Raw genomic sequence first — 14,249 nt, forward strand, 5'->3', positions numbered from 1 at the left:
AAAAATCTCTCGGAGAGCCGTACCTGTTCATCGTTTCTGAAGTGCTAAAAAGTGTTAATTATGTAAGTCAACGACTGCAAAGCTGGATGAAAGGTTTTTTGCCTCAGTTGAATGGAAAATGCCATTGAGGCTGAGAAGAAAAAGATGCAAGTTCTGGCCCCATTCTGCTAACAAAGAACAACTGAGCACAATTCGAGTATTTTCAGTCATTCTGAATTTAGGCTCAACAACTAAACCTGAGATATATACCAGTAAAGTCTGAGGCTGAGTTCAATGGATCAAAGGGATTCGGTTTCTCTGTCTGCTCCAAAGCATACAAACCCTTCAAGAAGAGAGAGGAAGCTCCTGAGACATTCTCTGTGATAGATCCCTGGCTGCTTCTACCTCACAGAACCCCGCTGGCTGTATTTGTGAGTACAGGATGGCCACACCAGCCCTCTCCTCACCTAAGGAGAATCCATGAAGACAGTGAATGAATGTGGCCAGTTCTGTAGCTCCCTGAGGATTCCCAAGATCACTCAGGATGGATGACAGACTTCCCTAAGTAAAAATGATCCCACCACTGAATACAGAAGCAGATACGAAATCGCACGCTTCTAACGGACTAAAAGAGCTCAACTCAATGCTCGGAGAATCAGCAGAAAAAGATATTTAAGGCAAGAGAGTCAAAGTGACTGCAGACTGGCTGGTTTCTTTTTGGCCCCCACTTAAAAATGGCTGGTGGATTTGGCAGCCTTAAAGATACAACTTGAAAGAGGAAACTTAAAAGAGAGGAAATTCCATATTTGATGAGTTTAAATTCATCAATTTTTGAAGAGTCATTTAAATACATAATAAAAGAAATTAAACTCAAGTATTCTGATATTTAAATGCAGTAGCCTCCAAGAAGTACATGTTTATTAAACTGTTCAGTAAGCATCATCGTCATATAAATCACCCAAGTAAACATAATCCCCCATCTCTTTCCTGAAGCCAGGACCCTGGTGGGACATCCACCCATTCCAGGGTGCCCTCACCTCTCCCCTTTCTCAATTCTCATCTTAAAGCTTTGGTATAACTGGGATGAATAAGCAGTAAAGGGAGTGATGGGATTTGAGTAATTTTCTCATTCCAGATGAAGAGCTAACTAACCCCTTGCTTAGCCTTGGAGAGGCTGACACCTTTTCCAAGTAACTTTTATACATTCATCTCTAAGCTCAGGCTATTTCTCTTTTATTATACAGGAGGCTCAAAATAAATGTAAGAGAATGTGCTCGGTGTGGGTCCATTCACAAAACCAGTATCCCTTGTTCCCATGTCCTGCTGAATGGGCTGCTCTCCAGATGCTCTGGTCCATCCTGCTTGCTACTGAGGAGCTTCCACCAGGATGCTATCTCCATTGACTGTCCCATGGAGGCATCTAGTGAAACTAATTACAACTAAGGACACTTGCAAACATAATAAAACGTGTGCATTATGAACAAGAAAGAGAGTATTTAAAAATGAAAGCAGCAACTGTACATTCTGCTCTGATTTAAGACTGGGAAAATTATTGGAAATTGAAAGACCTGGGTTCTAGCTGAACTATAGCGACGATGAGTGAACCACAACTTGGTTACCCCTTTCCCTGGCTTGGTCATCCTCCCTCCTCCCCCTGGCCCCCCAGAAGAGCAGCATTATTGGATAGCACTCATGCCACACTGCACTCAAACATAGACAGATTTTAAATAGGTGGCTTGCTTGTGCCCTTACCCTCTGCTTCCGCAGGCTTCCTGGGCTGGTGGGCGATGGACTTGGTGACTTGCCGGAGCGTGGAGTAGAGAGCTGACTACCAGGGGTCCCATTAACTAGAAGGAAGGAATCACACAGAGAGAACAACAGCAAGTTAAAACATTTCACAACAGTTCATCTTCTCAGGGAAATAAACAGTTTTAGACGGGACATCAGTTAAAAATTAGACCCATTATCCGACTCATGAAGAAAAGCCTTAGGGAATAACCATCTTCACGCATTCACTGTTCTGATAGCCTTGTGTTTAATACAACAGCAGGTTATATAAAATTTGAAAAAAAATGTACTTTGCACAATTTTCCTTTGATGGCTTTATTTGAGCCGAGAGGTTTTCATGAGTATGTTCAAGGCTTTGAGATATGTGTGTATGTGTGTGCCTTTAGTTTAGTTACCCAGTGGGAGATATTGTTGAAACAGGTCACAGGTGGCATTCCCAGAGACTTGAAAAAAAATACCTTTGTGTTTTTATAATTTAATCACTCACTTTTAGACATTCTTACATTCATTTACGTCCCAGTCTATTCCCCCCAGCCTGATTCTGATGTGTCTGCCCCAAACAGGACAAAATAATTGCCCACAGATGCCGAGAAACCCCACACAGTTTGTCTTTGTTCCTATTGAACTGATAAAAAGCTGCCAACAGGTCCCAAACTCTGGAATTCTACCCAACGCTCAAGTTGTGGAAAGCACTGTCAGTAAGTTGAGATGCTGAGATGAAGCCGAGGAACTGGGCTATTCTTTCCTCTAGCTCTTTTCTCTCACCCCTGAGAACACAAACCCCGCGAAGAGGAAGACATGATTTTATAAAGACATCAAAGGCTGCCACTCTAACTTGGCAACCTCGCAGATGCACAGGGAGAGACAACTCAGACAGGAGAAGCATCCATTCTGGAGGGTGCCTTGGGGTGAGCCGGCAGTGCATGCCACTTACCTTCTATGAGCTCTAACATGGACACAGTCTTAGTGTGTGACCTGACAAGAGCAAGAGCCTCTCCTCAGCACCAAGCCCCAGCACCCGCAGACCAGGAAGCAGTTGGATTAGCTAGGGATGGCTAAGGCTGCTCTCGGGAGGGAGCCAGCTGAATGAGATGCAGGATTCATCAGCAGATGCCTTTTCCTGCGTAAGGCTGACGTCTTCCCAGCGGCAGTGGGAGGTGCGGGCTCTGTCTTAGGCTACATCAAAGGTGTCAATTAAGCCTCATGCCAACGCGTTGCCACCGCAACCCCCCACCAGACACATACTCACTCCTCACTCCGGAAGCCCCAGCCGGCGCAATCCTTTGCACTGAATCACGAGGAAGCGCCTCTGGGGGCAGGCAACTCAGTGACTCATGCAAGACTCAAAAATGACAATAACTTGCCCAAAGCCTGGCAAGTTCCAGGTGATAAGGACACACAAAAGTCTGTGTGTTTGTTTATTTTTTATTTTTGTTATAAACCGAGTTCTCATAAAAACTTAATGGGCCGGGGGAGGGGAAATCTCCTTGGTTCCCTTTGTCCTTTGCTGCAAAGATCTTTAAGATGCCACATACTGTACTAATTGGTAGTTTTCCCTTTGGAATATATTGATGACTGTTTCTTAAAAAGCTTTTTCTGGGCGGTTGTGCACTGATGTTTTTGCATAGCACAACAGCAAGCTGTGAATGTTTTAATTTGCTTGCTTGCTGCTGGGCTGTTTTTATTGAAAGAGTTCCATGTTCATGGCTTATTGGACTGGACTTTTCAGCCAGTGGTCTCTAAGGGCTAGGCGATAGATCAAGATTTCAGCAGGGTGGTAGATGCTCAATCTACACCTACCAATGGAAGCGATACTGCCCCCTAGTGGTTGGCACAGAAGCAAAGCTCCTTTTAGTAAATTAACATTCAAATTGCCCACTTTGATTCTACAGGTAACTGGGGATGGAACTCAGACTTGGGGCGGGCACTCTCTGAGCAAACACAAACAAGCAGTGTCTGTTGAGCAAGTGCATATGCTGTGGGTAGCTCAGCTTATCGTAGATGTATGTTCTGTCTACCAGTCAATTTGAACCTTTAAAATATACCATCTCATTTAACTCATGATGATTTTGTGACACAGGCAGAATTATCACCTCACCCCCCGCCCCACACACACACTTTACAGATGAGGCAATTGAATCGTAGGCGATGAGCAACTTGGACCCTGAAGGCTGAGATCTAAATACCATCCACAACCTACAAATAGACCTGCTCTCACTTCCCCTCACTGCACCAGACTTTTAGGATATAGGGGTATCAGAAAACCACTTATTACAATGAGGCGCTCTGAGAGGGGAAGCCTGGGGTGTTGTGATAGGAATTCCTGACTAATTGGATCCAGGCTGGCCTGTAGCCTGTGGAGAAGGCGGTGGGAAAGAAGTTAACCACACAAGACGAGGAAGACACAACGAGGGAAATGTGTGCTGAGTTCATAGGCGTGCTTGGTCAGACTGGCTTGGTGAGGTACCTACATAAGCTGAGATGGAGAGGGAGCGGGAACAGCGTGGATGAAGGGGGAAGGCATCAGCAGGGGCTGCAGAGGGTGCAGGGTGTCGAGATTCATGGCAGAGAGTTTGCTCTCTAATTAATGGGCAATGAGAAGCTAATGAATGATTTTTAAAGGAGCCAAGGGGCCAGACTTGCCTTTTAGAACTCTCTCAAGAGTGCTTACACGGTGAAGAATCGGTTAGAGGGGAGCAACACTGGGCATGAGGCTGTCCCTTATAGTGAAGTCAAAGCAGGGCCAGCAAGACAGCTCAGCAGGTAAAGGCATTTGCCAATAGTCCGAGGATCTGAGTTCAATCCCCCTTTCCCTTCAACATTTCAAACAGCAGAGTCTACATTTTTTATTAATAATTGAAACCACAAACTGAGGTTTCATATCAACCAAATCAGCCCACATGGTACACACAAAAACCTCCTCTCCTGCAGGTCGCTTATTATTGAATATGAAAGTTCCTAAAACATCCTAGATTTTGGAAACAGTTGATCATCCATTGCTTCTAAATGGCCCGAGATTCTGTGTGCACTAACGAAGAAACTTTTTTATGGGCTTAAAGGATTTCTTTTCTCTTCAGTTGGATTCCTAGGGCTCTCAGACACCGAGTACCATGTGAATATTTTCACCTTGAAGCTGGTAATGACATTAGACAAATCTCAGTGCGAGCCTAATTGAGAGGTAAATTGTTTCTCATTTTCATTTGAGTTAATATTTTACTATGTCCCTGACCTGACCAGATATCTTGTCTAAAGGAACAAAGTGGGGGTGAGGGGAAAACATAAAGTAATGTGGAGAGGGGATCCTAGAGAGATTTGGGGGGAAGGATTTGGGACAGTTTGCAGGGAAAGATAAACATCACTAAGGAAGTATGAAAAAGTTATATTGAGACCTACTTTGTAAGCTAATTAAAATATATTTTTTTTTAAATGCAGGGAAAAAAAAAAAGGCTATAATGCTCCTTCCAGAAGCTACACAAATTCTAGTGCCACTGGGGAGTCTTTCCCAGGAGCTGTCGGTCAAGGAAGCGCCACTGATACCCAAGACAAGACAGCCGATTGCCATTGACCTGGTCATCTGCCAGAATGTGATGGTAAAGCCCTGTTGCTGATCCCACCTACGATGGGCACTGAGTGTAGGTACATCAAGCTGGCGCTGATCTGGAAGCTTCTTTACTGGTAGCGGACTGTGGAGTGGCTCCCATATTTGAATCTGGATTTCCTGTTGGTAAACTGTTTAGGCAGTGTGGCTTTGTTGGAGGAGGTTTCTCAGCCTACCCCAAGCTCTCCATCCTCTATCTTTCTAGTAACATGCACGTTTTCAACTACTGCTCCAGTGCCATGCCAGCCTGCCATCATTCTTCTTGCCATGGTGATATGGATTAACCCTCTACACTGTAAGCAAGCCCCCCACTAATGCTTTCATCTATAGGTTGCATTGATCATAGTGTCTTTTCTTTTTTCTTTTTGTTTTCCTTTAAACATTTTATTTTTTTTTATTAATTTATTCTTGTTACATCTCAATGGTTATCCCATCCCTTGTATCCTCCCATTCTTCCCTCCCTCCCAATTTCCCTTTATTCCCCTCCCCTATGACTGTTTTTGAGGGGGATTACCTCCCCCTGTATATGTTCATAGGGTATCAAGTCTCTTCTCTGTAACCTGCTGTCCTTCCTCTGAGTGCCACCAGGTCTCCCCCTCCAGGGGACATGGTCAAATGTGAGACACCAGAGTACGTGAGAAAGTCATATCCCACTCTCCACTCAAGTGTGGAGACTGTTCTGACCATTGGCTAGATCTGGGTAGGGGTTTAAGGTTTACCGCCTGTATTGTCCTTGGCTGGTGCCTTAGTTTGAGCAGGACCCCTGGGCCCAAATCTGCCTACCATAATGTTCTACTTGTAGGCTTCTAGGACCCTCTGGATCCTTCTACTTTGCTATTCTCCCATGCTTCTCTCATCCAGAGTCTCAATGGGATGTCCTCCCCTCTGTCCCAGTTTCCTGGTAAGTGAAGGCTTTCATGGGACATGCCCCTTGGGCTAGTATGCAGATATAAGTGAGTATATACCATTTGAGTCTTTCTGCTTCTGGCTTAACTCACTCATTATGATCATTTCTAGCTCAATCCATTTGTCCACAAATTTCGGGAATTCCTTGTTTTTAATAGCTGAGTAGTATTCCATAGTGTATATGTACCACGGTTTCTTTATCCATTCTTCTATTGAGGGACACTTAGGCTGTTTCCATGATCTGGCTATTATAAATAAGGCTGCTATGAACATGGTTGAGCAAATTTTCTTGTTGTGTGCTGGAGCATCTTCTGGATATATGCCAAGGAGTGGAATAGCTGGGTCTTGAGGAAGCCCTATTCCCAGTTTTCTGAGATAGCACCAGATGGATTTCCAAAGTGGCTATACTAGTTTGCATTCCCACCAGCAATGAAGGAGTGTTCCTCTCTCCCCACATCCTCGCCAGCATGTGGTATCACTTGAATTTTTTATTTTAGCTATTCTGATGGGTGTAAGATGGACATAGTGTCTTTTCACAGCAGAGATAAAGTAACTAAGACACTGGCTTTCATGGTTCTAGAAGTGTTGGCACATAAGCAGCTGCTTCTAGGTTGCTTAGCAACCTCTGACATCATTACCTGCTGCCAGGTATGTGCCAGACTATAAAAGGGCCTACCTGCCACCTTGTCTTTCTCTTACTTTCTCTCTAGTACTCTTACTCTGTCTCTTTCTGTGCCTGTCTCTCTGTCCCCTGTGACATCCCTCTCTCTTCCTTTTCTCCTTTGCTTCTACAATAAATTTCTCCATATCACATTTATTGCATCCATCTCATTTTAAATGATAACAGGGAGGTGCTATGCAGGCTGCTGGGGGAGGAAAGTCATCACTCAGCTGGGAATTCTTTGAGCTACAATAAGATCAGGCATAGCAAGATGTGCCTACTTTGCAATAGTGGCATGAATGTTATGGTGGATAACCAACTACCTTTTAATAGGATTAGAGGCTGTACCTCAGGAAGGAATTCATGCCTGGTACCATTAACCTGGTAACAAGAGCTGATTGCCAGGGAAACTGTAGGCCATGGTGAGATCCCATTATTATAATTCTGCTAAACAGCCATGTGACCAAATTGAGTTTTAAGTAGTCATGTTTATGTCCATATATTGGCAATGCTATTAGCCTTCCTCAGAAAAACTTATTTCAGCTGGTAGCCATTAGTGCTGAGACTCATAACTGGTTAAAACACCAAGCCTCAGTAACATCCTGGAAGAAGAGACAGAGGGAGAGTGGTGATGGTGGGGTGCCTAAAGGACATCTTTTGGACCTGGCATGGCTGTTGTAGCCATGAGATCACTGAAGCTGCTCTTACCCACACAAGACCTACACAAGATTATGCCTGTCAACATTTCATCATGGAAGAGGTCCCAGCCTTCCCAAGGGACTGTTGACAGCTAATGACTGCTAGGGGGAGAGTGGTCACTTTCCTCAGCTACATAGCCATGGATAAGTTTTCCATGCTCCAGCAAACGGCCTCCCGCCCACACCCACACTCACACAAGCAGCTCTAAGTACCATAATGGGTCACACATACATAGGAAGGCATGAAAGTAGAATGGGACATGTTGGGAGAATAAGGGTTTTAACAGAGAGGGAGGGGGGATAACAGAGAGTAATGGAACCAAAGTTCATCGCATACATACATGAAACTGTCAAAGATGAAAATAAATAAATAGATTGCAAAGTCGGGTATGGTGGTAGACACCTATAAACTTAGCAGTCATGAACTCGATACAGGACAGTATTTGAATCAGGCCAGGATACACAGTAAAGTCAAGGAGACCCTGGGCCATCTAAGAAGACCCAGGAGAGGCAGAAGGGCATAAACGTGATTAGCTAGAATTACTACATGCTGGAGTTTGCACATAACTAGGCCTTAAATAAAAATTGGGAAGGAAACAACCCACCACTTCTGCTGAAGGAGGGGCTCTCCTGAGTGAAAAAAAATAGCTGAGAAGTGCATACAGGAGACAATTAAGGGTATCTGCTTCTCTCTGGGAGAAGCAGGGCACAGAGACTTGCATGTGATGTTCTTGAAATACAAAGGTCTCTTAAAGTGACATTAGTGGTTAGACACTTCCTCTTCTACCCCACTCAGTCCTTTGCAACAGATTCAGAGTGCACAGGAACTTTTGATCTGTCTTTTCCTTTTAAGGGAACACAGACCTGAATTCTGCTATAAAGGGTGGACACAGGAGAGGACAGACGGGGAATCACCGTCTGTGCTCTACAGTGTAAGAGATGTGAAAAGAAACTACACATCAAACTCGCTTCATACTCACTACAATTCCCCACCCTTTGCTTGCTAGAATACCTAAGTTGCTCAGGAACAAGCAGGCACCATGGGTTCTCAAGGCTTTATGCTCATTTGAAGATGTTTATGGTTTAAGAGGCAAAGTGCCTGAAGCTCCATTTGACCCTCAGGGCTTTTGTTAAAAGAGAGAAAGAGAGGGAGAAAGATTTTATAAAGTATTTCCACTTGTAATTTTTGTTTACCTTCAAACAAAAAAAATCAATTAGTATATATGTATATATATATGTATATATATATATATATATACTAGAAAATGTTTAGTAATGAGATTACAATTTCATGAATTATAACAAAAACATTTAGAATTATTACTTTTATTTTAGTTTTTGGAGGCAGGGTCTTGTTAGGTTTCTCAGGCTGGACTGGAACATGGTCTTTGTGTTTTCAGCCTGTTGAGGGTTAAGATCATACCCTAAGCCATCATGCCTGGCTTTTACAACAGAATATTTCTCAGTAAAAATAAATGTCCAAGTGACATCTTCAGTGGTCATTGTCTCTTTTACCTTTTGACTGCATACGTAAGTTTCAAGCTGTTAGTTATGATGGAAAGTTCTGATTTGTCTCCTCCTTCTCCTCCTTTACTTTTTAATTGCTATATGGGAACTTTCTGGAATGAATTCCACCTGCCATTTCCCTGTCATCTTCTAACATGTAAGGTTCATTTATCTCTGGTATTGAAATATCCAGGACCAGCAAAGAAAGATGAGGCAAATGCATGTATATCTGCATGTTTCCAGGGTAGTTGTCCAAGTGAGGCTCTACTTTCTGTCGTAGGCACAGAGGAGACTGTTAATTGTCCAGAATCTCTCTCCAGGCCCTGTGTCCATGCTTTGCCACACTATGAGGGTGGAGTAGGAAAAGAAAAACCAGAAAGCATATAGACTCAGAAAAACCAAACCAAGATGGCACCACAATAGGGAAAGGAGACAGTTCTTTTTCCTAATTTTAAATTTATAGGTGAGAAAGATCTTTGATGACACTGAAGAGATCATCTACTGGGAGTGATGAGAAGGAAGGGCCAGCAGGAGCAGAGGTGAAGGGAAGAGGGACATGGTTCCTAGTATTTCTCAGTCTATCCACACAGCCAGCATCTACCCAGAAGGTACCATGAACCCAATAGGTTAAATGATAAAAGCTTTGAGTTTCTAACAGTTGATACAAGGCTTTGGCTATAGTGAGGGTCTTAGCACCTGGGTCATCATGGCTGATGGAAAGATGCCCCTTTGAGCCTCCATCCACCAATTGGGATAGCATATCCTCTTCTACCTCAGCCTGGGGGCCAGACTGGAGCAACCTAATTATAAAATCATGGAGAACATTCCTAGGCAAGGCCTACAGCCACATGGCCTTGCCTGCTTGAACAGCTACTTCCTAGTTGCATCCTCACTGTGGAGCCTCTATGAACTCCTTGCTATGTGGCTTCTAGAATGGATCACTCCTATCTTTCCCTCCACTTCCATATTCACGCTCGTTTGGCTATCATTTTCCTCTTATAGTTTTCTAGATTCCTCTAATCTGCCCCACTGGACGAACAGAGTCTCTCTCTAAGTTGCTCTCATGCCCATATCTGTCTAATTTCATTAGTTTACAGCCCTTTCAAGTTATCTTCCATTTCCAACAAGGTTTCAGTCCTCTTCTGCTGATTTCTTCCCAGGGTGACAATGGAGCCTCCCTGGCCTCACATAGAGTTGCTCTGTTTCAGATAGTGCTCTGTTGCTGAGACCCAGCTCTGGTCCTTGACAACCCTTTAAAGTCCCCCTTCACCTCCTAATACCTACAACAGGAACCGTGCCTTCATGGCCCTCTGCAATCTGACATGCAACTCAGCCATGGCATGTTTTCCAGACCTTTCCAGAATTCCATCCTAAGCTTTTGTGTTCTTCAGACACTCTCATTGTGTAGCCCAGGACTGCCACAAACTCAAACTCCTCCAGCCTTCTGAGTGTTGGGATTACAGTCACGTGCCACCATGCTCAGTTCCTTATTGGACTGGCAACTATTCCTTATTCTTTCACAGCTTTATGCCTTCATTTAAACTGGAGAAAACATCTTTCTGTCTCTTTCTACCCTTGCAAGATTCTTCCAGTCCCAATTTATAAATCCTAGTCTCCGAGAAGCTTACTCTGACTGGGTTAATGATGCTCTCTCTCTCTCTCTCTCTCCATCCTCTAAGCCTTCAGGACACTTCTTAGTACACCATAACAGTAGTCACCCACCTAGAATACAAATGAGTTTTCCTGGCAAGGACTGTGGGTTAATTGTTGTTATCTTCTTGGAGCCTAAGGCATGCTGGAATGTGGCAGGCGCTCAGGAAGTGCCTAATTAACCTGGTGTTAACAATGAGGAGTTACATAAGGCAGTTGGTACAAGATGCTATCCCCAAGTAAACATTAAGGCCTGATAATGGTTCAGAGCTCTGAGCCCTGTTTGGAGCACACTCTGGATGAGCGAGAAGAGAACAGCTGCAGGAATAGGCTTTAGATGTATGAAAATATGGAAACTCAGGAGATGAACCACTAGGCTCTTGGTGAATTTTATCTTCAATAATTCTGTTGAAGCCCCAAAGCAGAAACGCTCCTTCATACAATGCAGATAGCCGAGTCTCCGCACTGGCGAAGGACAGAGCTAAGATGAACAGCTAGCAGTTTTCTTTTGACTCTGTCCAATAGAAATCAATAGAACTTGACGAATTAGTTTAGTAAGCAGATTAAGATTCTCTACACTCCTCCAGCTTTGATTCTGGTCTCATCTGCATATGTTGCATAGAATATTTTATACATCCATAAGAAATGTAAAATTTAAATTGCATAAATAAAAATAGCAGGATTTCTGGAGTCACATATAAGGAAGTTTTATGCCTGGGTTACAGGGACTCTTACTCTGTCTCTCTCTCTCTCTCACTTACAGGAGAAATTCATGAGCTAAGGCTTTTCTCTTTTGACTGTTCTCCCTCACATCTCTAGCACCCAGGATGGACCCTCCACAGGAAGTCTCTGTCTGTTCTTATTGAACATTTATTGTCATGAGCATTTCCCTACAACATAAGCAATGCAGTTGTCCAGCAGTATTCTGGAGGGAGAGGCTGGTTGGTTCCTCCTGTGAATATTGTGATCTACAGATACTCAGGTCTGTATATACAAACTGGCACACTATCTGCATGTGACCTATTGCATAGATGCTCACGTAGCTTGCCTCTGGATTACTAGGAGTAACGGACAAGGCATAAACACAATATAAACAGTAATTATATCTCATTGCATAGGGAATAACAACTCCTAAAGTAAGCTAGCTACATTTTCTGTACAGATGCAGTTTCTTTCCTGAGTATTTTTGGACCACGGTTGGTTGAACCAGTGATGGAGAATCTGCAGACACAGACAGAACTCTGGAGGCTCATTTACGTTTGCCACAGCAGTCTATGAAGACAGAGATTCAAAGTATGAAATGTAACTTGACAAAAAGTTGCCTATGTATCTTCCATGGGCTAAAAGCTCTAACACAAATCTCCTGCCCCAGCATCAATGTCCTTGTAAGACATTCAAGATGGGGGCCAGGCCTACATTTTGAAATTTCCAAGTTTCAGGGAGATGGCAACAATGCAATTTCAAGTTAGGCATATCTGGTTTCCTCATACTTTCCTTATTATGTAGCAATATGAAGGTTAACTAAACTCTATTGATCTTTATTTAAATCAAATCAGTTCATATTATAGTTTTCTTTGTGTGTGTGTGTGTGTGTGTGTGTGTGTGTGTGTGTGTATGTGTGTATGGTGTGCATTTGTATGAGCTCGTATGTCTGCAGGTAGGTGTGTATACCCACAGGCTGTGTGTGTGTGTGTGGTGGACACATGCATGAACATGTATGTGTGTAGGCCTGCATGCCTACATGCTGAGACCAGAAGGGTGTTAGGTTTCCTCCTCTCATTGAACCTGAAGCGTAGGCTGTTTCAACAACGCTGGCTGGCCACCAGGCTTTGGGGATCTGCTCATATTTGTCCCTCAATGCTGGGATCACAGGCAGATGTGGGTATGCCTGGCTTTTTTATGTGGGTGCTAGGTATTCAAACTTAGGCCCTTATGCTTGTCACCAGACAGTGGGCAAGCTAAATTCTTTCAGTAACAATTTCAGAAACGGTCTTATAACAATAAAGAGGGTGGCCATGCTTTGAGTCACCTAGAGGTCTCCTATGGCAGCTAGTGCTAGGATGGTTAGGGCGGCTTATAGACAAGAAAGATGAAGACAGAAGTCCATCTCTGTGAGGCTTAGCAAGCTACGCCTTTCCTCCTCAGCTATCCAGAGTCAAATGAGTTCTCTCTGTTTATTTCCTTTCTGTTACTGGAATCTAGTGGTACCTAAACTGATGTATACACCAGAATTATCCAGAATGTTCTAGAAACTCTAGCCTGCATGGCCCCATTCCAGAGTTCCGGAGTCAGTGGATCTGAAATGATGCTCAAGTCTCTCTCCGGCTGACGTGTTCTCAGGTGGTAGTAATGAGCCTGAGAACCTCACTGTTGCTTGAAATGTGACAATGGACTCTTGAATTGAAACCCCCTGAAAGATGCTAAAGCAGAGATTCTTATCCTCAGCACCCCAGGGGGCAGGAGTCATCATGTCGAACTTTACCTGTTCCCAAGCAACTCTCACGAGCTCTAAACTTGAGTCTTGTGCTTTAGAAAAGTGCTGTGTTAGGGTCTATCCTACCTAGAAGGATGGGGCTGAGCAAGGAGCTCTCAGCTCATGCTTCAGCTAGGCAATGTGCGCTTGTCTCAAGGGCCAGCCATGCTCACGTCAGCCCATATTTCTGTCTGAGTGGCTATGGTGAAAGCCACACTGTGGGAAAAGAACAGTGTCTGCTTTCCCCATTAGAGTAAGTGTCAAGGGAGAAAGTGGCCTCTGGGAACTGACTGTGGAACAAACCGCAGGAGGGCGAAGAGCTTCCCTGGGATCTCACTGGAAATGTGAGTCTCAGAGAACCAGAGCACTGATGCTGCCTTTAAGGCAGCCAAGCCTGGGCCTTTCTGTAGCTTCCTCCCGGCCAGCATGGAGCCTGAAAAGGCTTCCCACGGGTCTGAAGATTTTTCAAGCTATTTTGAAGAACCCCTCTGTCGTGAAATCAGGTGACAGCCGTGTTGCTGTACTTACCATTGATAATTTCTAATTCAAAGTTTATATTCTTAAATTATAATGAAATACCTTATACTTGAGACCAAAAAAGCCAACACTTTATGACTGACTTGTGTTTGTCTTAACACCACACGAAATGGGAAGTAAAAATGAATACAATTCATATATCAGTGTATAAGACTTTAAACAATAATAAAAAATTATAACTGCAAAACAGCATACATGAATACACACAAAAAAACAAAAATCCACACAAAAATTAATAAATTAAAGGGATCAAAGGAGATGCCAACGGGGCTAAGATGATTTTTTTATCCCAGAACACAGCAGCTTCCAGCACCAACATATGAGCTCATCCAGAGACTGACCCGACCAGGGTCATTGCGGTGGCAGACCTCTCCATATGCCAATCTCATTGCTGTTAGCCCCAGAGCCATATGAGGTAACCCTGGCCAGTGTCACAAGCACAAGAGACAGGTT

At 43.7% G+C, this 14,249-nt stretch overlaps 1 protein-coding gene across 12 annotated transcripts in view; it reads right to left on the minus strand.

Moving 5' to 3' along the window:
* Positions 1 to 14,249, minus strand: part of DCLK1 (doublecortin like kinase 1) — a 286,204-nt gene that overhangs the window by 71,284 nt on the left and 200,671 nt on the right. For 7 of the 12 annotated variants that reach the window (XM_084768719.1, XM_084768720.1, XM_084768721.1 and 4 more), the window contains exon 6: positions 1,732 to 1,826. In XM_084768719.1, coding sequence (XP_084624845.1) covers positions 1,732 to 1,826 — 95 coding nt within the window. Of the gene's footprint in view, positions 1 to 1,731; positions 1,827 to 2,701; positions 2,970 to 14,249 lie in introns of those variants that run through there. The other 5 variants (XM_084768723.1, XM_084768724.1, XM_084768725.1 and 2 more) reach the window with 3 other exon arrangements.

The sequence above is a fragment of the Acomys minous genome, assembly GCF_964271855.1.
Source record: "Acomys minous genome assembly, chromosome: 19".
NCBI classification, from domain to species: domain Eukaryota; kingdom Metazoa; phylum Chordata; class Mammalia; order Rodentia; family Muridae; genus Acomys; species Acomys minous.